This window comes from Electrophorus electricus, chromosome 3 (genome assembly GCF_013358815.1).
Source record: "Electrophorus electricus isolate fEleEle1 chromosome 3, fEleEle1.pri, whole genome shotgun sequence".
NCBI classification, from domain to species: Eukaryota; Metazoa; Chordata; class Actinopteri; order Gymnotiformes; family Gymnotidae; genus Electrophorus; species Electrophorus electricus.
This window is the reverse complement of record NC_049537.1, coordinates 25,197,895-25,223,510: the sequence shown is the minus strand read 5'-3', so window position 1 is coordinate 25,223,510 and position 25,616 is coordinate 25,197,895. Positions and strand designations below refer to the sequence as shown.

Genomic DNA, 25,616 nt, shown 5'->3' with positions numbered 1-25,616 from the left:
GCACGCCGCTCTCTCTTTCCCTTTCCTTACCGGACGCCCAGTGGTGGAAGAAGGAAAGATGGCAACTGAGAAGCTGCTGACGCTCTCGCTGCCTATAACCTTTTCAAAGAGACAGTTGTCACAAGCGATGTGAAATGGAATTGAGGAGAGTAGATCGTAAACATCGAGAAGTAAACACGATATCGCCTCTGGGTTTTTATACGAGACCGAACAAAACGTTTGTCGCATTTTTCCCCGCTACGCTTTCCAGCATCCGCACATCACTGGCGGGCGTTCACAGCATCGGTGTGTTAACGGCGTGATAAACATTACAAGGATAAAAGACTTAAAACAGGTGGGAAGGCGAAATCTGCGAAGAAAGTCTGCAGTTATATTTTCCGCTGTTCTCGTAACGGAGGGGAAAGAAGAAAGATGAGGTAAGCAAAAGCACGCGCCTGTTCTGACATCGCGCTGTAAAACGCACAATGAACGAAGGGTACTGCAGCAACTGCGCTTGGATTTCACTGTGTGGGCTTTATGAGACAAAGCTTAATACGATTCGTTGACTACGTCTGTCTGGTTTGTTTACGTTTCTTTTATTATCTGGTAAATCATGTCAGAATGAACTGGTGCTGGTTTTTTTTTGTTGTTGGGGGGGGGGGGGGGGTGTCCTTTGAGCCGACCGGCGTCTGCCTGATATCGGCCTTCGAGGTGGGGCAACAGCTATCATGCTTCATCAGCCTAATATAATTAGAAGTCTTAATTAATATCGTCTTTGGCCTTCCTCGCATGGACACAATCGCTGGTGTTTAAAAACACTAACATGAAGGAGGCAAAATACATCCATACGTACACAATAGCAAATGTGAGCGCTGCCTAAGATTGTGTCACGGAGGGAGTGGTCTGTAGAGAGGAGCTGTTGTCATAGAAACCATACTGCACGTGTGGCGTGCGTAACATAGTTATTACAGCTTTCATTGAAGAAAAGATGGTTGAAAAGTTAAAAGAGTTCGGTAACATGCACGTAACGTCAACAAATGGTATGAAAGTCTTCTAATGTAAGCAATCATATATTTGCAATGTACATTAGTCTATTGCATTTGCAATAATGCTTCAGCAAAAGTCATTATTCCTTGATCATGGGCCAGACAGTGCTCCCTCCGAATTCACGGAACTGCCAAAGGCTTGTGACCTACACCGAGATGCCTCTAAATTTATCTTAAAAGAGAATGTATTGATTGAAGATATGTTCATTAACAATTGATATTTATTCATTTACTAAATACATTTAAAATTAACACCAAAAGAGTATGCAGACTGCTTTTTCAAAAATCCACACAATTACACTTGCAACTTGGACTACATCTTCTGACTAAAAAGTTACAGAATTGTGAAGCTCTGTGTACTGCAGATATATGTAAGGCACATAATTTACCCCCCATAGCAGATATACTGATTATTGTGTATATCAGTAGGCTAAAATCTCTGTAAGTACAACTTGTAAAAATAGACTGCATCCAGATGCTAACTGTGTGTAGTGAAGGGTAGTTACAGCACTCCCTTTGCAGTGATCACTGTAAAGATCCTTTTGATTTTGATCATGTGTTAATTCATATGTCACAACTGCATTTAATTTAATAAGCTGTAAGTCCTTTAGTCAGTCAACATAACAGTGATTCTGAGGGCAAGAAACTGATGCTTTGGTACAGATCAGCAATTGACAGAAGAGTGAAAATCTACCTAAACCCATAACAGAAACATCTGGTAACTTAAGAACACTCTAATGTTTAAATAAAACAGCTCTCTGCTCTGTCAGTTTTTTTTCTTTTTGCTTCACCTATAGTATGAGATACAGCAGGTCTCTAAGTGGCATGCTATGGCCAGTTGGCACTGGCAGATACTGTAACAGGCGGCGCGAGGATTCACAGCACACCCAGGGGTCAGGGAGAAAAGCTGCCAAGTGTGTCTGCCATGGCTAACCAGTAGGCCCTTCCACACACAGTGGCAGACGTTTGCTGTGTGGACTGGGTTCATTCATACAAAACCCTCAAACCTTTTCTGTGTGCACCAGCTGATACTGTTTTTGGAAATGAGGTTAATTGTACAGGCAAGGAACAGAAGTTGCATATATATGCATCTGAATCAGATTCCAGGGAGTAATTGCATTGTACTGTAGTAAAAGATGTAGTCAAAATTGCAAAAGTGTGTGTGTGTGTGTGTGTGTGTGTCGATTTGTTTGGTTAAGTCCTAACACAAACATTTCCATTTCGCTAATAACAGTGAAATTGTGTTTGTGTGTGGGGGGGGGGGGGGGGGGGGGGTGCACATGTGCATGTATGTTCATGTGGGTGACCTGCTTTTTATCATTGGTTGAGAGGCTTGTACATATTCATGTCTGTCTGTTTTATGTTTTATGTGTTTTATGCATCTCTGGTGCAGACTGCAATCTTTGACTGTGGTATTGTTTTGGTTGGCCTAGAGGTGCACTGCCAATTATTCTGCCATGAGCCTTCTTCACTGCTGCTAATCTGGGATTAAGCCTCATTTAGGATCTTTTCAGGTCTCTCTCTCTCTCTCTCTCTCTCTCTCTCTCTCTCTCTCTCTCTCTTTCTGTGTGTGTGTGTGTGCATGTGAGAGAGAGAGAGAGAGAGAGGGAGAGAGAGAGAGAGACTATTCAGTGGTTTGAAGTGGTTTATTTGTATTTTGAGATGCAAATTCCCTTTTTTTATTTGAGAGTTATATGCACTACTTCACTATTCAGTTTTTACTAAGAGAGAAAATGTCTATGAATATTAAGGTTTATATTTACACAGAATTTGAAATTTTAATAGGACATCCAAGAAAGTATATATAAAGTATGCCTTTAACAGCATAGGAATTTTCTTGACCTCATTAAAAACCAGTGGGGCTCTCACTACAATTAAGTGTTCTGATTTCACTTTGCTGTAGAGCAAACAGTCTAAGCCGTTCCAGACCTATTTTAATTCCTCTCAGAGTAGCTGACTCAGACACTGTTTCGATCCCCCACTTCCACTGTTTTAGTCACTCTAGAATTCATCAGGTCAAGTCAGACAGATAACACAGGGTGGCAGAGCTAAGGGGTCACACACATGTCAGTGTTTCTCTTTGTCTTCAGTTTTGGACAATGTTCTGTTTCTGATTGTAGACATAATCTTCTGGAGTAAATCCAACAGCAATAAAAACAGATGCTCAGGAAAGCAGAGTCGGGTACCTCAACCTAGAAATGAAGAGTGGATTTCACTTCTGAGAAAAGGAAAAGTGTGTGCCTATTAATGTACTGGAACATCTGTGAGATGCTAATTTTTTTTTTTTTCAACCCTGGCCATGCCTCTTCTCTCCAGTCTGAAAGAAAAATGTATATTTCACTGCTTCTAATATCCATCTCATCTCCAGTTCAAAGAGTGTGAAGAATGTTCTTATTATTGTTATTTTATTGAGTGGAACGCTAGACAGGCAAATGGTTTGTGAGCCCCGGTTTTACAGGGGTGGTGCACAGAGACCTCTTCCTGACAAAAATCCTTGGTCATAAGTATAACTATAATATAATTATACATATAAATGCATGTCAGGGAGTGCTTTCATAGTACAGCTGAATGCCTAACACTGAACATACTGCTGATATACTATTAAGCGTGTTGCTCATAGATCCAGCAACGTGCATATTGATTCTGGTCAGTGTGTATGGATCTGATGCTTGTTTTGGCTGGCCCACATACGACTCTGAAATAAACCAGCTAGTGGTGAATTCTCCTTAGCCCATGGCAATCAGAGCAGAGAGGGTTTCCGAGGATTTGCAGGGATCTTCAGACTAAACACTACTTCTAGTCCTGCTGCAGTTCCCCTCTCAGGAGTTGAAGAAAACAATGAAACAATGACTGACGTGAGTGGTTTTGATAGATGGATAAGGATACTGAAAGATCTGTATGCTCAATTTCACTTCAGTATTCTCAAGCATATAAACATGCCGATAAATGTGAAAGGACTTGAAGTCTTCATTTGATTTTGAACCAAATGGAATTCTGCTTTGCCGCAAAAGTAAATAAAGTAAATGTGGTCTTAAGAAGGGGCCTTTCTGAGATTACTGTCTAGTTATATGTTGCAAGACTAATGAAGGACAGATCCAAAGTCCTACAAGGCCAGAGCAGCACTGCAGGATTGGACTGCATCATGCAATTAGAAGCTACATCCTCCTCACAGGATACTATAAATGCTTAAACTACAACCAATGCTATTTTGTTTAAAAAAAAAAACCTGCTGTAAATAAGACAAGCTTTACAAATTGCTGATCGCTGATGCAAATCCTTGTATTGTAAAAAAAGAGGAATTTCTTTCTACAGTGGACATTACAACACTGGAGGTTTTTGTAGATCTGATACTCTAATGAACTGTGAGTCCAGCCATTCAGCCTAGAAGACCCACTTACATTGAAAAACTCTGAGTAGACCTGTCTAGAGTAGAGTGTAGTGACAAAGCAGACATGCTAAAATTTTATATGGCCTATACATTGATCTGTGAAGTAACAAGAGGCTTTTGTATTGCTTTCATATCCCGATTTTTACCATCAAGAATAAAATAAAAGGAGTAAAATGTGCATTTATTTTGTCAGGTGTGTGTGTGTGTGTGTGTGTGTGTGTGTGTTTGTGTTAATAGGGTCAGAACGGCATCATCCAGTCTTTCAATGCAATATTGTCAGATCTTTCAGCGGATTTGTATAACAGACAGAAACATCAACTTTGTTAACAGACTTACTGAAGCTTATGTAGGTACTGTACTAAAACCATGCGTTCCAAGCGTTCCATGGTGCACCACTGCTATCACATTTACTTTTCTTAAAGTATTTTAATGAAATGCAGATGTGCTCCAAATAACACCATCATACAGTGTGTCTGTTATATACACTAACATGCTATGGTTTGGGGTTTTACTACAGAGCTTAACAGCAGCTGTAAGATTCACAGCATATATTTTATCAGATGTGCGGTACACCAATATCATTTGCAGATAGTTAAACGCACATAATAGAATCTCTGTTTTTATCATGTATTGTACAGAGTGTGTCTCTTGAACCTAGCCTCAACTGACATTATCCTCCTTAGTGGACGACCGGTTGGATGTAAATGCCCATGACCACAGTGAGAGAAATGATTGGCTGCTGTCGTTGTTTCTTATATTGCATCCTCTGGGGCATCACAGTCTGACCTGGGGGGAGGGACACTGAATTAAGTCACACTGAATGAGAGCGGAGATCAACCTCTCCCTCAGCCTCTCTGGCCCTCTCTCTCTCTGTATGGCCTCCTTCTCTATTACTCTCCCTGCGCATATTCAGCAATTCATTCTCAGCGTTTTTACTCCATTCTTCCTCCTTCCTGCTCTGCTTTTCCCCTCTTTGCATTGTTCATTGTTTCACACCCGCTCTCCTCCAGTATATCTAAATTAGGTTTGATGTATCTGCCTCAGTCTTATGCTTATCTTCTTACCTTTCTATCCGTTCATCCTGCTAGCCTATATTCTCCCTGTACCCACCTTGACTCCACGCTCAAGCCCAGCTCTCCATACAGTATGCCTTGGTGAAAGTCTATCAGAAGGACATCGACACTCCCCACCATCCACCCCCCTGGAGAGTGCCGGAGGTTGTGCAGTTACAGTCTGGTTAAGCTCCACTCAGAGGGAGGTGTTCCTCTTTAAGGATTAGAATGCAATCTGCAGCCATGATGGAACCTGCTGGGGACCAGTGGGGTCAGTAGTGGGGGTCGGGCAGTATACTACCTTGTAAGCAGCAGCCTCTATTGTTCCATCACTACATGTCTGTCTGTTTGTGTGTCTGTTTCCAGGACTGGTGCATACATACACTTTAGTGTTCGTATGTACAGGATCTAGTCATTGGCTCACTCTTTGCTTTGACCTCAGTTGATCTTTCTGCTCAGTGGATCTTCAGAGATTTGTCTCTTCATTCAGTCTTGACAAAGACACTTAATCTGGATTGGACAAGATGAACCAGAATCAGGAGCTAATATATTTACTGCAAAGATCTGAGATTTACAGATCTGTAAGTTCTGAGAGGTACACATCTGTAAAATCTGAGATGTACAGATCTGTAAAATCTGAGATGTACAGATCTGTAAAATCTGAGATGTACAAATCTGTAAAATCTGAAATGTACAGATCTGTAAGATCTGAGATTTAGAGATCTGTAAGATCTGAGAGGTACACATCTGTAAAATCTGAGATTTAGAGATCTGTAAGATGAGATGTACAGATCTGTAAGAGCTGAGATGTACAGATCTGTAAGGTCTGAGATTTAGAGATCTGTAAGAGCTGAGATTTAGAGATCTGTAAGAGCTGAGATGTATAGATCTGTAAAATCTGAGATTTGGAGATCTGTAAAATCTGAGATGTACAGATCTGTAAGGTCTGGAACAGAGCAGAGTGTAGCTAATCTGCACTACATCACAGGCTAGAATTACTTTGCATTGCTACTAAATTTGTTGACCTGCTAATAATGAAAGAGAAAAGTGATGGAATGGCCTGACTCCATTCACCCTTGTTGCCTATGATCCAGTGTGATTTATGCCTTTTAATCAGTGGTCAGTGCCTGATGGAGGTCTCCTGAGGACGTACCACAGTGAATAAACTACACATAGGGAACCAATGCTTTTACAAGGCAGTTCGTTCTTTTGATTTTCATCTCACTGAAGTGCATGCTCAGCTGCTACTCATAAATGCCACAGTTGACAGCTTTATGTGGACACAGCTGAATACTTCCCGGACTGCTTCCTTGTGTCTGCAATTTGTGTTTTTGTATGTGTTTTGCCTACACTAACAAGGGGAATGTTTTATTAACATACAGAAATGGTGTGAGTCATTTAGAAAAATGTAGTCTTGCATTTTCATGCTGGAGCAGTCTCAGTCCCTGACATATGGATTGCCTCTTCACATTCAACTTGTCAACAGCCATAAATTATACTATGAGAGGAGTGCATTTCCATGTTCTTGTACTCAAAACACAAACAACTTGCAACACTGCAAAATACATATACTATGGGTTTCCCTTTCCTCTGTTTTTATATCCACAAATATTTCGGAAAACCAGAATAACAATATGTACTGTATAATGTAAAACAATGTATGATAAAGAAACAAATCACAAAAGCCACAGTATTCTTATGTGGCTTTTACTGTATTCTTCTGTGGTTTACAGTATTTTGCCATTTGTTCTCATAGTGCAGTACTATAGTTTAGAAAAGAAAAATATAGAATCAATAACAAATACAGTAATACCAAATCAATATTTTCACTATATACAGTAATTCACACATATGTGTCTGCCTATCAGTATCAGAAGTCTGCTGTTGGCCTGGTCCATCCATCCTTTTCAAATATATGGTAACAGGGCACAAACAAAAAAAACTTCAAATGACTGCAATTTCAGCAGTATATGTACTGCACTAAAAGTGGAAAGATCGCTCCCGTGACATCTAGATTTTTCATATATACATGAAATACATTTCAATACAAGTTTTGTATCAATTTGTATCAATGGTGGCAAACAAAAAAACTGAATAAACTTTCTGCTCTTTTATTTCAAGTGTATATTTTCATTTGTCTGTCAAAATGTGACATATTTCAACCCACAGTGATCAGAATTGTGTTGGGTTCTTAAGTCTTTAAGTCTGAAAGTTAAGTCTTTGGAACAGTATCTAAATGTCTGCAACATTTGCTATAGACTTTTGCTGTTGATGAACACTGACTGAGAGAGATATTCATGAATTTTGGAAGAAGTTGTGATTGAATGCCTTTTGTATCAAAGCAATGCAAAAGTATAGACAGTTTAGCTCACATAGTCTGTTGATATGGTGAATGTGTTAAGTGTTTTGAAAAAGTTGTATTGAGACAATTGTAAAAAACTGTAAATGATGTATGCTTAGAGGGAAGGTATTTGTTGTCAAATGAAAACCACATGAACATGTTAATTTAAACCTGTGGAAAGTCGTTTGTGACAACTTTAAACATCTAAACAGTAGCAACTGCAAGTCACATGTACAGATTACTGTGTGTGTGTGTGTGTGTGTGTGTGTGTGTGTGTGTGTGTGTGTGTGTGTGTGACACAACACTGAGATAGTGATGGTAGTTTGATGCTTGAGAACCTGGACAGTCACTGCTCCGTGTAGAAATGAAAGCAGGGATAGAGAGAAGGAGAGAGTGAGAGAGTGAGAGAAAATGAGAGCGAGAAATAGAAAGAGAGAACGAGTGGGGAGGAGCAGGGTAGTGGTATTGGGGGGAGGGGTGTGATTGTGGGCATGGCTTCCCTTCTTGCTTGTCATAGCTGGAAGGGGAGGAGGAGGGGAGGATAGAGAGAGGGAGAGATGGAGAGATGTAGGATTGGGGGAGGGATCTGCTAGATGAAGCAAAAGACAGAGAGGCTGTCTAATGATGACGTCTCACTGAGAGTGTCATTCACTCCATTCGGTCCTCTCAGTCTGCTGAAGAGAGGTCTCTCTCGGTCTCTCTTTCTCTCTCATGCTATCCTATTCTTTTTATTAATAATCTCCTTTTTTCAGGATCAATTCATTGAGGATGTGATTACGGGTCTTTCTTTTTCCTTATTGTCAACCTTTTTAAGCATTCATTTGATTGATTTAATGTTTTTCTTTCTGGCTTTCCAAACCCTTTTCACCACAATTGTTCACATGGAGACTTCAGGAAACTGCATGTGAGTGTGTGTGTGTGTGTGTGTGTGTGTGTGTGTATGTGTGTGTATGTATGCATGCATGTGTATGTGTGCATGTGCATGTGTGTATGCGTGTGTATGTGATGAACATTTACTCTGCCCACTCTGCGACTCCCGCATGTGTAAGGAAGCGGCCGCGATGCTGCCACTCTCTCGCTGCCTGAGCTGTTAATGAGGGCTGTGGAGTGAGTGGAGGAGGGGAGGGGAGCTGGGGGGATAGCCAGTGAACTGACAAAGAAGAGAGAGCACCTGTTCCTCTCTGCCACAACCCGGAAGCCATGGATATTAACGTCCAGTCACATCGCTTCTACATCCAGCAGATCTACTGTGACGCCAGTTCTCAGGTCACTGAGTATAAGATCAGGTGGGTCCACATTGTCCGGCTGGCCGTCCTCTTCAGGCTGCAGGCGGAATGCTAAGTGAGTGGCTTTCATGAGAAGGGCCCGATGGGAGGATGCTTGATTTCCAGCCAGAGCCAGGGCGTGCCAGGCAGCGGTTAGCGGCAGTGCTGGGCTTCCGAAGGTGCCCTCCTTTGTTCTCCTTGCTCATCCTGCCGTCCTTCCTTCCCTGTGCCGCTTGTGAAGGCTGGTTCTCTGAGACCTCAGGAATCCATGTGACTGATAACCCCACTATGGAAGCTGGATAAATCAAAGTTCTTGTTCCATTGTCTAACTGCTCAAAGGTGTCATTTCCGCTGTGTTGTCTGGGTCTACTGAGCACTGAGCTTTGTTTCTGGAGTGTCTTTGTTCAAATGCAGCTTTGTTTTCATTAGGTGCTTACATGCATCAGAAATTACTAATACCAGTATATATCATTCTGGTAGTTGGAGGATGATGCTTGAAAGGGGAATATCAGGGACTACACTAGAAACAGGTATTTTGCTGCTTTAGCAGTTTTTGAATAGTACAACATGGTGAATACATACTGATCAAAACCTAATCTAATTTTACTCCTCCCAAGTCCAAGTGAAGTTGGGATTTGCTCTACATGGCATAATTGCAGGATCTGATTGTCAGATTTTATCTTGTCATCCTATCTTGACTCTCTGCAGGACTCTTTTTTCCTACAATCACACAGTCAGAGCTCATTTAAAGTATGTGGTAATATTTTCTTTTTCCTAATCAGAATTGACTGCTGTGATAGTTAAATCTTTCCTAGTGGGCTTTTGGAAGGAAAAAAAAAAAGAAAAAACAAATGTAAGCTTGGCCCTGTGTTTTGGGTTTGGTGCGATCTGCATATTCCTGCAGAATGTCTTTGAGTTAGGTCTACTTTGTTTCCACCATGTGTTTTCTCTGGTTTTGGAGATAATTGCTGCATATTTGTTCCCTTTGGACATCGAGCTTGTGGTGGTTCCTCCAAAGTGAGTATTGGATTACCAGCCCAATCCATGTACTCTCCTGCAGCAATGAAAGCACAACGTGTTTTCACAGCATTGGACTGGAGGTGATTTATACAAAATATATTATTATTAGGGATTAACATTTTGCAGAATTATTGTTCTCAATTTTGGGGGATATTTAAAATTTCATTAAGAATATATGCTGCTCAATTCTGGCTGTGTCTTTAAAAGCGAGCAACAATAAAATGCACTGTCTTTGCTTTTCATGGCAGAAGTATGGTATGCTGCCTGTGGCCTAGCTGTGGGACTTTTGGTGTGGATGCTCTCTCTACTTGCACTGCTCTGGGTGTAGTGTGCATGCTCTGTCTGCTTTCACTGGGCTGGTGCTACTGAAATGATTACACTGATCAGCTGGGTTGGGCTGGAAAGAAAAACCACAATCATGATGAATAATAAGCTTCAGAATGAAGAATGAGAAACAGAGAGAGCATGAAGGAGAGAGAAATGGGGGAGGGAGGTGAAAGGCAGAAGTCACAGAGGGTGGGAGAGTGTATGAGGATGGAAGAGCAGAAGGACTCTGAGAGTAGAAGAGAGACAGGCTGAACGAGAGAAGAAAGTGATGGAGAGAGATGCATGGAAGGCTGCATATGAAATTCCAGGCTTGGGAAATGGAGGTTGATTGAAATAATAAATAATGCCAAGGATATGGATACGTAGCTTCTAAGTGGGGGGGATATTGGGTGGTGGATACTACAAAAAAGCCTTTGTGTTGCATGGAGTATTCTGGATACCATGTAGACATGGCACTGCCCAACATTCTACAGTAGAGTCAGACCAGTTGGGCTCAGTGTATCCTGTCTGCTCTGATAGTGAGGGGGGAGACCAAATGCAAGCTTTTGTGTATATGTGTATGTGAGTGTCTGTGTATGGGGGTATTTATGTGTCTATGTGTGTATTCCTACAAAAGCAAAAAACAACAACAACAACAAAAAAGCAAAAGAAATGAAGAGATTTGATTTTCATTCAACCTATTGAATAAAATATCTTGATAGACAAAGATGCATTTAAAAATCATATATAAATGAATGTGTAGATCTTACCCTTTCACAAGCTCATGGGTGACTTAAATAAAGAAAAAAACTAAATAAATTGGAGGTAACAGACCAGCTACTGCACAATTGTTTCTGTGCTACTGATGGGGGCAAGCCAAAAAAACAAAGACTTTTTCTTCATCATTCCACTAATTTAGGTATATCTCTGTTATTACATAAGATTCTCTGTAGCTAGGAATAAGCTTTGCTGAGCTATAAATACCCCTAGCTGTTACAAAGAGGACATTCTTTTGAAAAAGTAGATCGTCACAATTTAGTGTCTGGCTGATGTTATTGACTCTTTAATGCCCTCCAAATGACCACATAGTTATTTTGGTTCTATGGTAAATTTGTAAGGTCTTAAAACTGTTACATACTTCTGCCATTTGAAGAGTGTTGATACAACAGCCAAACAAATGGAGGTTGACATTAACATTTTCACAGTAATCTGCAGTAGAATCTAGAAGGTTTCTCAGACTTTCACTTTGTCTGAAGGCAATACTTTCCAGCTAAAACTTCCTTTTGAACACTGGCTATAAACCTCTGGTATAAAGTGGGCGGAGACCTGCTGAAGTTTTTAGATGATAATGAGTTTTGTAATGTTGTGAAGGTCTCTGGAATACGCCAAACCAATGGCCTATTTCTTATGTAAGGGTTATCTCCAGAATTAGTTTATTGGAGCTGAATCCAAAGGTTTAGTTTTATATGCTTTATGATGGTGTTTGAGAAAGTGTGTTCACTCCATGAAAGTGTGTTCCCTTCACAAAAGTGTTCACTCTATTAGAGTGTAAGCACTCCATGAATGTGTTTTCCCTCCAAGTCAGTTGAGCAGTTGCAGGCATTAGTTGCATACAACCAAAGACAATCGGATTATTTAAACCACCAAGTGAATTCAGCAACTGCATATCAAATCAATACAAATAATCTAAACGGTCATAACTAACAGTAGAGCACATTAAATGCTGATTGCCTAATTAAATGAATTGTTGTAACTTGTATTTTAAGTACATGTGCATTCATTTCAGTGAGAATGTTGTGCCAGACTAGTGCTTTTATGCTCTCTTCCAAATAATTATTTCCAAATAACAATTATTATCAGGTACACAGCCACAACAAATTAGATCACCATAAATACTCACATCTTATTGTGTACCCAGATGTGTTGTGTCTAGCTAGGTGAATTAAGGAATCATCTTAATGGAGTCTAGTTCAATACACCATTTGATACATTTTAGACTCAAAGCACCTAGAGAGCTTTTACACTGCATGTATTATTCAATTATGGTATAAATGTTTGAGGCTATGCTGCTTACTAGTACAACACAAAGCTCATTAATTTCTTTTTGCTTCTCCAATTTTTTTAAAGCCTGGCACATATTCCACTTCAGTTGTCATGCTAACATCTTAGGGTGTTCTTGCCATCTACAGATTGAACTAAGTTAACATGAGGGTGTATCTGAGGTGCTTCAGTGTGTGCACAAACATGCATAAATATGCATTTATTCCCAAGCACACAACCATAGGCAGAGCGGTAATACATACAGTCCTTATGGTTTGTATCTCAACTGGAGCAATATAAATGCCTAGTGGAGTTGCACAACTAAGCAGTCAATCAAAGTGCAGAAAAGAGAGGCAAATAAATCCAGTCAGCAGCAGACTACTGGTGTGTTACAGTAGTTTAAGTCAGCGCGCATCTCTGACTGATCAGACATAATTCTTATATGTGGAATATCACAAGCCTGAAACTTATTCATCAGTGATAATGAGCACAAACATGCATGGAAAGGAAGTAGATGTGGAGATAAGGAAACACATGTTTACTTTATAAAGGCCAGGAAAATTTCACTTCATAAAGACGGGAACATCTTTGCAGACTCTAAATTATTTCAGCATAAACATCACTGCTTTCTGTTTCTGCTATCAGGACATTTGAATGGCTTCTGCTTCAGCTTGGCGAGCTCTCTCGCTCCTCCACTACCTTCCAACCACAGAGGCTGTGACTGAGCAAGCTGCTTATGTAACACTTTCCCAAAAACTCATATGGGAAGGCCATAGCCTGGACTATTTTCCTTGGCAGAGCATGCTGCCACTTATATCTCAGGAACCCGCTAACATTTTCACAAGTTGAACTGTATTCTTCCAACAGCCTGTAACTTCATGTAAATCTGCCAGTACTTCGGCAGGCTTCTGCTGAGCTCGGCTTTCACCTACATGTTAGATGAGATATGCCACATTTGAGTGTAATGTTAATTTTCCCGGGCATATTTTGTAAGATATATGAATGGGAAAAAGCAGGCCTTTTTATGAACGTGTCAGTAGGTGACAGGGTACACTATTTTTAGCGCTGTGACTGCATGAGTTGTGATGTATCATCCTGGCCTGATTACTGGGACATACTTCTTGGTTCTTGCGGCAAGGTTTGTCAACCAAACTGACTGGGCACACACTTTGAATTTGTTGTTTAGCTTGTCAAAGCCAGTTCTCTCCACTAGGCTGTGTGTGTGTGAGGATGAAATCAGGCATAACCTAAATGTTGAGGTATAGCATGGTGGCTGCCTGCCTCTTGGGATTGTGGGTTGATTCCTGGGTCTCTGCAGGGAGCATAATTTTGGTGCTAATCTGGCTTCGAGCCTGACCTTCATCCCCACTTGAGCTTTAAAGATCTGGTGGATGTGTGTGTGTGTGTGTGTGTGTGTGTGTGTGTGTGTGTGTGTGTATGTGTGTGTGTGTGTGTGTGTGTGTGTGTGTGTGTGTGTGTGTGTGTGTGTGTGTGTGTGAGTGTGTGTGTATGTTCATCCACACACCAGATTTGATCTGATAGCTCTTTTCATTGCATGGCAATAGGTAGAGCTGCACCTTCCTTTACAAATCCAAACATTATATTCATTAGTTATTAGTTAGAAATGTTTCAGATTTTACACTAGGCAACATAAAATTCACACCTACTGACCTCTACATGACCTCTACAATTTCAGCAAAGATGTTCAGTTACAAATTACAAAATGTATTTGATGAAATATCTCATGGCCAGGGATATTATAGTTAATAAGACTGATTGTGGCATGTTGCATGTTACATTATACCTTTTATATTTGTTACATGTCAGGTGTCTTGCATTTTCTGGAGTGTGTGATATAAACCATGTCCAGTTTTTTTCAGGTTAATATTGATGATTAGTTCATGATGGTGGATGACTGCTGACAGAGTTTGGTCTAATGATCCCAGACCAGTGGCAGTGGCAGTGTGTACAGTGCACCTAGCAGAGAGCAAATGAGTTGAAGACAAAGTGTGTGATTATTGCAACATGGTCAGTTAGCTGAGACTAGACAGAGAGATCCAAGGTGTTTCATGTAACACTTATTCATACAGAATGGAAACACAGAAATCTGTTTTTGTCACCTGGCTCAGTGCCAACCCTGTCTGTTTACTTTATTGCAAAATGTGATAATGTATGTTTACACAAGACACCTATACCTAAACCTGATCAGAATTGTTTCTGCTTCACTCATGATCTATTTAGATATTGGACAATTTATATGTGCATAGGTGTCGGCTATGAGGTTATTCCATAATAGAAGCTCAATAGGAAGAAACACAGAACACTGCCTAATGTAACTGAAGACAGTGGAGACACCCCACTATACTGGAGAACTGAAAAGGTTAGTGAGAGTGTGAAAGACAGAGAGAGAGACAGAGAGAGACATAGAGATATAGCAATAAGATGAAAGCCAAGGCAGGTTTCTGGTTTTAGGAAGTATAGAGTCCTAATGCTTTGTATCCAGCTACTGGTTCAGGGGATGTCTTGATTTACTTTTAGTAACAACTGATAGTCAAAGATTTGAAGTTTCATGTGACAGGAAGTTAGGAAGAAGATTCAAAGTAGAACTAGGCACAAGTAAAAGATCTAAATCTTATTTCAGCAACATCAACAAATATTTTGTTTCAGGGTGTTTCAAACTAGTGTGTGAAGTACAATCAGGTGACAACAACATTGTGTGTGCATCATTTGTCTTCTGCCATTTAGTCCTCTGTCAAAGTGTATTCCAAGCTGGCTGATTGATTCCTATGCCCCAGAATGTTTGTTAATTTTCCAGAGTGATATGCTGAATGCTGCAGTAGGTGAGCATGTGTATGGCAGTGGTATGGCATGAACCAGCAACCTTCCAATTACAAGTCAAGTACCTTAACCACTGAGCTGCTACTACTACTGCCCCTACTGTCTTTCATTATCAGAACTTATAAAATAGCTTAGCAAAGTAGTAGTTAAGTGCACTGAGTGACCAGTGGACAGAAGAATGCTGTTGCTTGGATACATGTTTGATCACGTAATTTATAAAAAATAATTTGACTTTAATGCTGAGCATATTGTTGAAATGTCTTCAGGATTACATGGAGATATTGATGAGTCCTGAGTGTTTTCCATCTGATTGGTCATCTGGTTGATTAAAGGCTGAAAGAATTTTGGGATGTAGCCCCTGTGCTGATGGCTCCTCTGAACTGACTTGCCGATGCGTGTTTGTGTGTTGCAGCGAGCAGAGCATTTGCCAGGCCCGAGCTTCGGTGATGGTTTACGATGACACCAGCAAGAAGTGGGTGCCCATCAAGCCAGGCCAGCAGGGCTTCAGCCGCATCAATATCTACCACAACACTGCCAACAACACCTTCCGTGTGGTGGGGGTCAAGCTGCAGGACCAACAGGTGCCTCTTATTCTTACAATCTTACAGCTCAAATCTGAATCAGTATAGTCACATATTCAAATTAAAAACCAGAGCTAAACAAAGCTATTAACGAAAACATACAGCATCTGTATTTCATTATTGGTCATGTTATTACTGGGCATGAAGGATGATGCTTCTCTGTTCATCTGCTTCATCTTGTTGAGAACCATACCAGCAATGTCAGCTTTCATATGGATTGAGCCTTCGCCTCTGAGTGTGTTGAAGTGCCCAGTGGTTGTGTGTAGCTGTCAGTACAGAATTGAGCAGTGACAGGCATCATGGGTAAAAGAGAGATCTGCAGATATCTGCAGGCTGTGGATACTGGGGTGCAGGACAACACATTCTGCAATATCAGCTTCTGCTTTTATACTAAGACTGCTAAATCAGCAGACAGATGGTGAATTGTGTTGTAAAAAACCTACACTGTACAGGGTCAACGGTAGCATGGCCTCAGATGTTTGAGCACTGGTTCCCTGCCTCCTCATCTTTCAGATGACCTCTGTCTGTGACCTCTCTGTCTCAGGTCGTCATTAACTACTCTATTGTGAAGGGACTTAAGTACAATCAGGCCACTCCGACCTTTCACCAGTGGCGTGACGCCAGGCAGGTGTACGGACTCAACTTTGCCAGTAAGGAGGAGGCTACCACGTTCTCCAATGCCATGCTCTTCGCCCTCAACGTGCTGAGCACTCAGGATGGAGGTGAGGCTGTGTGGAAGGTAGTACACACCTGGGAGAATCATTCACTCACACCATCTTTCCTCCACATCCAAACTTGAGCAAATAAGAAGTCATCTGTGAAGCACTGTGTTCAGCAGCAAATGCTGAGCTTGTATCTGAGTTATTACAAAAATATATTTAAAAAATGTATTCATGGGGAATGATACAATTATGTGATTGATATGTGACCTTCTTAATCTTAGTAGAAATGTAAGTGGTCAAGTTGGCCTGGCAACCAAATCTGACTGGAACAGCTGTAGCCCCTGTGGACTGTACCTGTTGCATGCTTGACTACACAAACATACACTACACACTACACATTACTAACCTCACATATACTAAATACTGCTTGGAGTCTTACATGCCTACTCTGACCTCTGCAGTCTCAATCATCCCTTCTCTGCCCATAAAGACAAGAATAGCCACTAATCAAAGCATTAAAAAATACATTTTAGATGATTAGTCTGTTTTTACTTATACAAAATATACAATATATACAAAAAAAATTGCCGGGCAGATTGGACTGTTTTAAAATTCATCTAATATTGTTAATGGGATAAAGATTGGAGGTATTCTGACAAGACAGCTAGGGCTGAGGAATTAATATCTATAATGAAACTGTGTAGTGACTGGGATGCTCATAGGTATACAACAAATAGTCACCATTCCTCTGTAGACACTGAAGATACTTGGATCCAATAGGACCTTATGTCTTTGTGAGCAGGTTATGTTCATGGTTAATGTTTTCTCAGCTGATGAACTTTCAATGTGAGCTTAGGCAGACTTGGCAGGCCATCTCTGGCAGAACTTCCCTCCTAAACAGTTGCAGCAGAAGTCGGTTTGATCACTTTTAACCTAAATACACAGCGCAAATACTCTTGTAGATCTGTGGCTGAAAGTTGAGCAATACAAGCATTGCTACTGAGCCTTATTGTGTGCATACTGCCTACATAGGCATTCGTGAAGCACAGTGCCCCCTAAAGGTGTGCACTGCACATAACCTACTCAGTGTTGTGTGCAGACTTATTCAGAACAGGTTAAATATGTGGGCTAATTGCTTGTAGCTGAAGAAACTGCCATTAAGGAGTATATTAAGGCACTTTGAGTAATTTTCATATACTCGCAAACAGAATTCAGCATTTCATTAATGGACGTATTTCTCTCATGCACAGTTCAATCATATCAACACACCTCTTTTAATAAAACATAATGGGAGAGAGGGTTTAGAGAGGTAAATGAGACTCAGTGCTTCTAAGTTATTAACTGAGAAGTGTTTTCCCAGTGCAACGCTAATCTTAATTAAACTCGTTATTCGTTGGACGTGTTCCCCTGGGCTCAGTACTAGTGCAGGTTTTTCTCTTTATCAATGAAAGAGGATGACAGAGAGAAAAGGAGAACAAAGCCTGCAGGCCTGACCCTGCTACTGTGCTCCCTCTGACTGTGAATAGTAAATACCATAGAGAGTAATGAATTCAGGCAAGACAAGGACACTGTACAGCCGGAGTTTCGTTTGGACATATGGTGTATTCTCTTGCTTAGTTAACTGAAATTGTGTTCTATTTTCTTTCCATAACTAAACAGATAAGGATTCTGAAATTTGGTGAAATAGTCTATATTCAAATAAAAATGAATAATGTCATTCTTCTTAATACTTAATGGTGCGCCATTGCTCCTGAACAAGGTCTCATGCCCCCTGTTGGCTTGGAGTTGCACGTGGCACTAGAAGCAGGACATCAGGGAGGCTCAGGGGAAATGTGAGCTGGTCAGAGCTCACCAGCCTGCTGCTACACTGTGGGTGTAGGGTTACCCCTCAGGGAAACCAGAGACCTCCAGGGAGGAGAGTATATGAGGAGGAGAGGGGAGAGAGGGAGAAAAGGAGAAGGGATGAAGGGCCCGGGGACACTATGATCAGCAGAGAGTGGGTCTGCCAGTGCCTCTGCATTTGCCACAGTCGGATCTTCTTCTTCAAGATGTCCAGTAGGTACTGCCCACACTCTCTCCCTCTCTCCTGTGTCTGCAGTATACTGAACACGACATTGGAGGAGTTCGTGTCAGGTCCAGTCACTGTATGGAATGCGTGAGAAGGAAGGGACTTGTGTTTTTAGTTGTGATGACAGCAGGCACGCTACGGTGTTGTGTAGTGATTCCGCTGGAATGTGTAATCTTTTAAGGCAGTTTCTGCACACACATGAAGCTGTTTTCGCTGCTTTTTGTGTTGTTTAGCTGATGTTAGTATCAGCATGAATCCATTAGTTTTTGAATAGTGTCTTACTTAGGTGAACTGGAAGACTGATGTTGAGTTTGTGAGGTTATGTGGACATTGCTTTTTTTATATTTTAAAAATCAAACAAATGTATTTATTTGTATATTTTGTAAATAAAATAAATAATGAAAAAGGTAACAGTCATGTATATTAGCCAAAAGATATGAATCCATATATTTACATTTTACAATAAATTAATGTAAATTAAACATAGTTTAATGTCCACTCTGTGTAGCATGGAATCCCCCAGGTTATATCACAGTGAACACTAAATGAATGTATTCTTACAGATACATGTGCTGTGGAATAGGGGGCTGTATAAGGCTACAGGTCACTTTAAACTTATATTAACTAGAAATCAACACTTGCCATTTAATATTCTCTTTAATATTTTTATGAAATATTATTAAATATGAAATAATATTCCACTAACCCTCATTTATATTACTAACAGACCCAATGATTGCTCTGTTGGTTTGCGTCATTCTCCTTGCATGGATACATTTGATAGTTTGTAGTTTCCTTCATGATTTTGTTTTACCTATGTGATTAGGATACTGTGTTGCCTGTGTGTATGTGAATGTGTTTGTGTGTGTCTCTATGTATGTGTGTGTTTATCACTGAAAAATGAGTCGAAGCAGTGGTGTCCTGAGATCAGATCAAGTTCTACTGTTTATTTGTCAGTTTGGAAAGCTGAAATTTGAGCTTGAGAAACAACTGGCATCCTTTATAAACACTGCAACTGCAGAGAGACAATTATGGCTGTCTTAAAATCACTGAAACCATCATGATTTTTGGTTAGCTTTTGGTCATTGTTGTCCTCAGCTTTCTCCCTGTACTTTTTGTTCCTGCTCCTGGTTAATTGGATCCAAAATGGCTGAGAGTTGGTGTGGTCAATGTCTGACAGTAATGAGGTGTATTACTGTCAATAGCTCATGTGTTCATTTACACTTCTTCTGTTTCTGTTTCCAACAAAGTATCTACATGTTTCCTTCCTGTAATTAATGCCAAATGTTAAGATTACATTTGTTTCTCTCTCTGACAGACTGTCTCTGCTCCTGATACACCTGACCTTCCTGTGCTTACTTCAGTTTTCCTTAGCAACCCCACAATGCTTCACTACCTCTGAATAATTCAGCATCTTATGCTTGCCTTCTTAAATCATCCTCTTAAATTAAAGATGAAAATGTCTCTTTCTATCTCAAGACAAGACTGGAAATAAATTGAGAATTGGTTATAAATCAATAAGCCGACATATTTTCCTACAGGCCGAGTGTAGTGTTTTGTATAGCTGTTATTATTATTTATTTTTAGTTTTTTAGGATTTATTTCCCAATAGGTGTCTGCCAAGCCTAGATCATTATCATCCTATACAGTATGGCAGCCAGGGGCCATTCCAGAGACTGCAAGGCCCTGAAATAAAATATTCAACCTCCTTTTAGGACACAAAGCAGGGTCATAAACAACAAAATTGTTACAATCATATAAGTATAGCAGCAATAACTAACCACATACCTGTAAATTAAAATGACGTTAAACACCGAATGCAGTCTAATTACACCCAAGGCTACAAGTCACTTTGTTCACAGCTGTCCCATTGACTCAGAATAAGCAGATGATATAAACATTTTCTTCACATATGGCACCTTTTATGCACAAGTAGCAAAGGGACGGAATGCATTTCCACCTAGTTAGAACTGAGGAACATCAATCTCAGTAGAGAAGAATGGAATTAAGAGTACAGACTGAGAATTAAGAGTACAGTCTCATGTCTCATACAAGAGGGACCCAGTGGCACAGAATAACATTGGACACTGGTATGTCATCTGTAAATCTTGGGATTGTGAGAGAATGGTAGTGCATTTTAGATTCAAGGTTAAAGGCTTGATTCGAAACCTAATGGGATTATGCCTAGATGGAGGTTAAAACTCTAGAGGTGAACATTTCCTTAAGTGCCAAGTTTAATAATGTGAGGGGCATTCTTACAGCACAGCAAGACACATGAACTTTCTGTGGTATTTGCTGGCCTTTAACAAACTGTAATATGTTGTTCTCATCCTTGCTTAGGTCCAGCGGTGCAGCGCCAGGTACAGAATGGACCCACAACAGAGGACCTGGATGTGCAGAGAAGGTGATATTCAGCCTACGGGACTCATGATGTTACTCATTATTGCAGCGTTATCAGTGCTGCTGTGGTTGAAGCTATCTATCTATATGTAGCTCATCAGAATGTGGAACTGAGGTTTTTAGCTCCACCTGGTTTGACACAAAGAACCTAAGAGTTGTGGGTTATTCATTTACCCTCTTTGCAGTTTTGCTACCATAAAATGTCCATTCACAAATAAACAAAACCTGTAATGAACTTGAATGCATAGCGTGTGGATATCAAAGTTGTGAAGATCCAGTTTACTCAAGGGCCTGAAGGTCATTGGGGAAAATCTGTCCCCTGGTGGTTGAAACATGGAAAAGCTTAAGTGTGCCATATGGCTACTCTAACTAAAATGCTGTGTCAGTTGCACCCCAGCAGAATTCAGCTGGAAAATTCCACAGCACTTTCTTTTCCTGGTCAGATCTTACATACAGGAGGAATATTTGTCCTCATTACCTTGGCGTTGTTAGCACATTTCTCTACCTGGTCTACCATTCTATACTGTAGTAGTCAGTATTCATATATGCAAATGATGTTGCAGGCCAAATGATGTTAATGCAAAGTGTAACTGCAAAACATTACCCACAGCACATTACGAACAAAACACAAGCAGTGTGTTGTGAATGCCTCCATGAGGTACTCCAATCCCATTCACAGCATTCAGTCACTTGCCACTGTTGAGCAGGGAAATGGGATAGAAACAGCATGGCCTTAACAGTATGGCATGGCGATGCTCTCCTGGTGTATGCAGGTTGGATACCCTGCTGTCTTGACTGTGTGTGTCCTGTGTGCTCTCTGCAGGCAGATGGAGATACAGCAACAGCAGCAGATGCAGGCACACATAGACAGAGAGCGACGATCATCCAACTCAGGTTAGAAATTAAGGCCTGCCTGATAATAAGGACCAATTTCATGCCAACTTCTAAAGGCTTACATTGTATAAAGACCAGTCTGAACTGGGCAAATTCACTAGACTCATATTTCCCTTCTTTCTGCTAATCCTTTTTGCTTTTTCTTCTTTTTTCCCATCTGTCCATTCTGCTTCACCTTTCATCACCTGTATTCTTCTCTCGGCAGGTTCCCCATTTCAGGGCCATCCCACCGTGCTCTCTGTGGCTCCTCCAACTGTAGCTCCGCCCTCCATGCCAATGGGAGGACCGTGCCCGCCTCCCCCTCCTCCACCTGCACCTCCTGGGCCTCCACCGCCCTTCGGAGGGGCTCCTCCTCCACCTCCGCCACCTCTGCCCATGGTTGGAGGTGGTTATGGTGGCCATGGGACACCGCACGATGAGCCGCAGGCCCCCACCGGCCTTGCAGCCATGATCGCGGGAGCCAAACTGCGTAGAGTGCAAAGGGTCTGTTTCATGTTAGCATGCTGGATATCAAAAGTGATGAGATATCTGTGCAATATCATGTCACATTGACTCAGAAACCAATTTACTCAAAAAAATACTCGAAATGAAAGCCTACAAGCAATTGTTGAATTTTCTCTCTTCTGACTTGTAATCGACAATGTGCTACATACAGATTAGGTTCTGAAGATTATTTAAAGATTACTCTGTATCACTACTGCTACTATTGTATAATATACAGCATCATCAAAATAATTCACAATCAATGTCTATTATGCGCTCTAATTAGTTCAAACACTGTGGGACAATACGTTCTAAATCAAGATGTGAACAAATAGGAGATTGGAGCAGATGTTGACTGTATGACTGATCTGAAAAGTGCAATTTTTTAACAAGCCTGCCTACAGGCAGCGTGAATGAGAGCGGTCTGTTCAGTGACTGGGCCATGTGTTCACAGCCTGAGGACAGCTCAGGATCTGGAGCCAAAAACGACGCCAACCGGACTAGTGGAGGTAGCGGAGGTTTAATGGAGGAGATGAACGCCCTGCTTGCACGAAGGTCAGTTTTGAGGTTTCACAACGAAAGAGGTGATATTTGTCAATTGGTGAAACTAATTTAGCACACTATCAATCCATTTGTAGGGTTGCAGAATAACCTGATTTTTCCACTGTCGTTATCAGACGAAAAGCCGCAGACCAGTCTGAGAAAATCGGAGATGGCCAAAATGTAAGTGCTGAAAGATTAAACAAAATTTGTACTTCCTCTTTTTTGTATTTTGTGTCTGTCAGCGGGCCATAGCATTTTCTTCTTTGTTTTTTCTCCAATGTAAATAAGTTTTTGTTTTAAATATTTTCACTAAATATAGCTTTGGGATGAGAAAATAGGAAACATTTAACCAATATAAGCTTTATGTATTTTAGGATGATCCCAATTCCTCCTCACCCATGTCTAGAGGACAGAGTGCCTCAGGTACCCACTTCACCCACACATTCTTCATATTATGAGCTACTTTGGAAGGTTATTTTATATTAGCACAGAGTGAAGACATTAGTAGAGCACTAATGCTTCAACTGATCAATAAATGATGAAAAAATGAATGTAACCTCAAACAGAAAAATACAAGGAGAGGAATACCACAGACAGAAAGCATTAAGCATTAGGTCATGGAGGCTGTAAACATTAAACTATGCAATTTATCACGTAGTCCCTGCTGATGTTTTTTCAAGGCCCTGCCTTGCTTTGCTGTGTAGCCTCTTACCTGCACTTTTTATTCTTCCCTATAGATGGCGCAAAGAAGCCGTGGGACCGAGCCAATTCTGCAGAGAGGTCATCATTGGTATCTAGGTAAGGTCATCATGGTAGGACAACAAAATGTAACAATTTTTTAAAATCCATAAAATTTTGCATTTGACTGAGTATGCTTGTAAAATCAATGGCTAACTGGAGGTTACTGAATGTCATTAAAGTCCTTTCATCCCCAAATATCTGTGTTTCACCAGGTTTTCTAATCTGTGAGGGAATTAAAAATGTAACAGTAAACATGCCATTGTAAAAAGTGTTTTGAAAAAGTGTTTTATATGTTTTATACATTTGAAATATAATGTGTTTCCATAGTGAAATGCAGTGATAAATAGGGAAGATTTGAATGTAATAATGATGATGATGATGATGATGATGATGATGATAATAATAATAATAATAATTATTATTATTATTATTATTATTATTATTATTTATAGCACATTCCATATATGGATGAAACTTAAGGTGCTTCAGAATAATATAAAAGTACATACTGAATTATTTACAAGAGAGAGATCTGCCCTTGACTGTGGCTGTGTTTGTGGTCTATTTAGGGTTCGGCCTGTGGGAAGTAACAATGACACAGACGCTTTAGACTTTGACAGAATGAAACAGGTAAAGGTTCAGCCTTAGTGAACGATATAAGTATACTAATAAGATACATGCTTGCTATCCATAATGTTAATTTAAAACTATGAATTTTATTAATAGATTATTACCTACCTGTATGCCTGTATAAATTAATAGGAAATCTTGGAAGAAGTTGTTCGTGAATTGCACAAGGTGAAAGATGAAATTATTGATGGTATGTTTATTTTAAATATTTATAATTTCCTTGTAAAACAAACAGTTCATTTTTATAAGAGGAGACGTTCCAAGGCCTAAAAAATAAACAACAACATGTACTTTGGAATTATGAATATGATAGCAAGTGCTTGCTTCCTTAATGTTACATGAACCACAAATCATTAGGTAATACAATTCTCTATAATCTCTTTCAGCCATTAGACATGAACTTAGTAGAATTAGCACGACATAATCTCCCAGCCCTATGTGGCCCATCTTTTATGAGACCCAACCCCTGGCAGGACCTGCTGTAGCCGAAGAGGGGAAGCTGCCCAGCAACATGACTACCATGTTAAAGCAAATGTGGAATTTTGCTGTAACATGTAGATTGTGGTAACCCTCAGATATATAAATGGAAGAAGGACACTTGCACTGATCTCTGTTTTCTGGTTTAAAATAATATTTGGCAACTGTCTTTTCATTCTTGAAATCTTTATAGAAAATTGTTATTATTATTATTATTATTATTATTACTATTATTGGTGGTGGTGGTGGTAGTGGTAGTGATGTCCTTGTAAGTAGTAGGTATATTGTCATGAAAAGATAATAAAAAATAACACTGATTTAAATTTTGATAACAACAACAACAACAACAACAATAATAATAATAATAATAATAATAATATCATAGGTCTCTATGTTAGCCTTTATTTCATTGGTCTTTATTTTCCTTTGCTGGTGGAAAAAATAATTATAAGCTTATACAGCAGCAAATTATTTCTCACAACCTGAACTTTTTTTTAATCAAGATTTTAAGATTTTTTATTTTTATTTTGGCAACACAAATGTGTATGTAATCACTGACAGGAAGATTTTTAAAACAAGGTGGGATCAGCAACAAACTATTGCTTTTTGGATATTGCAATCTTATAAACAGAAACATCAGTACACCAGAGTATTTGTGATCATGTTGTTAATAAAATGTTTATTGGCTGCAAGAATTTGGTGAAGCATTGTTTGTTTTATTCTTTCCTCGTTTGACTATGTGCTTCCTGGTTTGAAAAAAAAAAGATATACATTTAAAAGAAATTGGAATAAAACTAAATCATTTGGAAAATGTATTATATAAATAAGATGATATGTAAGATGTGTGCGAGTTCTTTGGTGT

General features: G+C 40.0%; 1 protein-coding gene across 3 annotated transcripts; it reads left to right on the top strand.

Moving 5' to 3' along the window:
• Positions 1-18: 18 nt before the first annotated feature.
• evlb (Enah/Vasp-like b) lies at positions 19-25,518 on the top strand. 3 transcript variants are annotated; one of them, XM_035524787.1, is made up of 13 exons: positions 19-416; positions 15,688-15,856; positions 16,401-16,578; positions 20,927-20,990; positions 21,810-21,880; positions 22,086-22,363; positions 22,818-22,918; positions 23,041-23,086; positions 23,281-23,329; positions 23,644-23,704; positions 24,217-24,277; positions 24,410-24,467; positions 24,664-25,518. In XM_035524787.1, exons 1-13 carry the CDS (start codon positions 412-414, stop codon positions 24,699-24,701), a joined length of 1,179 nt encoding a protein of 392 aa, XP_035380680.1. In that variant the 5' UTR covers positions 19-411; the 3' UTR covers positions 24,702-25,518. The 3 variants fall into 3 exon arrangements, with proteins under 3 accessions (XP_035380680.1, XP_026888491.2, XP_035380679.1); XM_027032690.2 differs by lacking the exon at positions 19-416 and adding an exon at positions 8,442-9,092; XM_035524786.1 differs by lacking the exons at positions 19-416; positions 24,664-25,518 and adding an exon at positions 8,442-9,092 and having other exon boundaries at positions 24,374-24,451.
• The last annotated feature ends 98 nt before the right edge of the window (positions 25,519-25,616 follow it).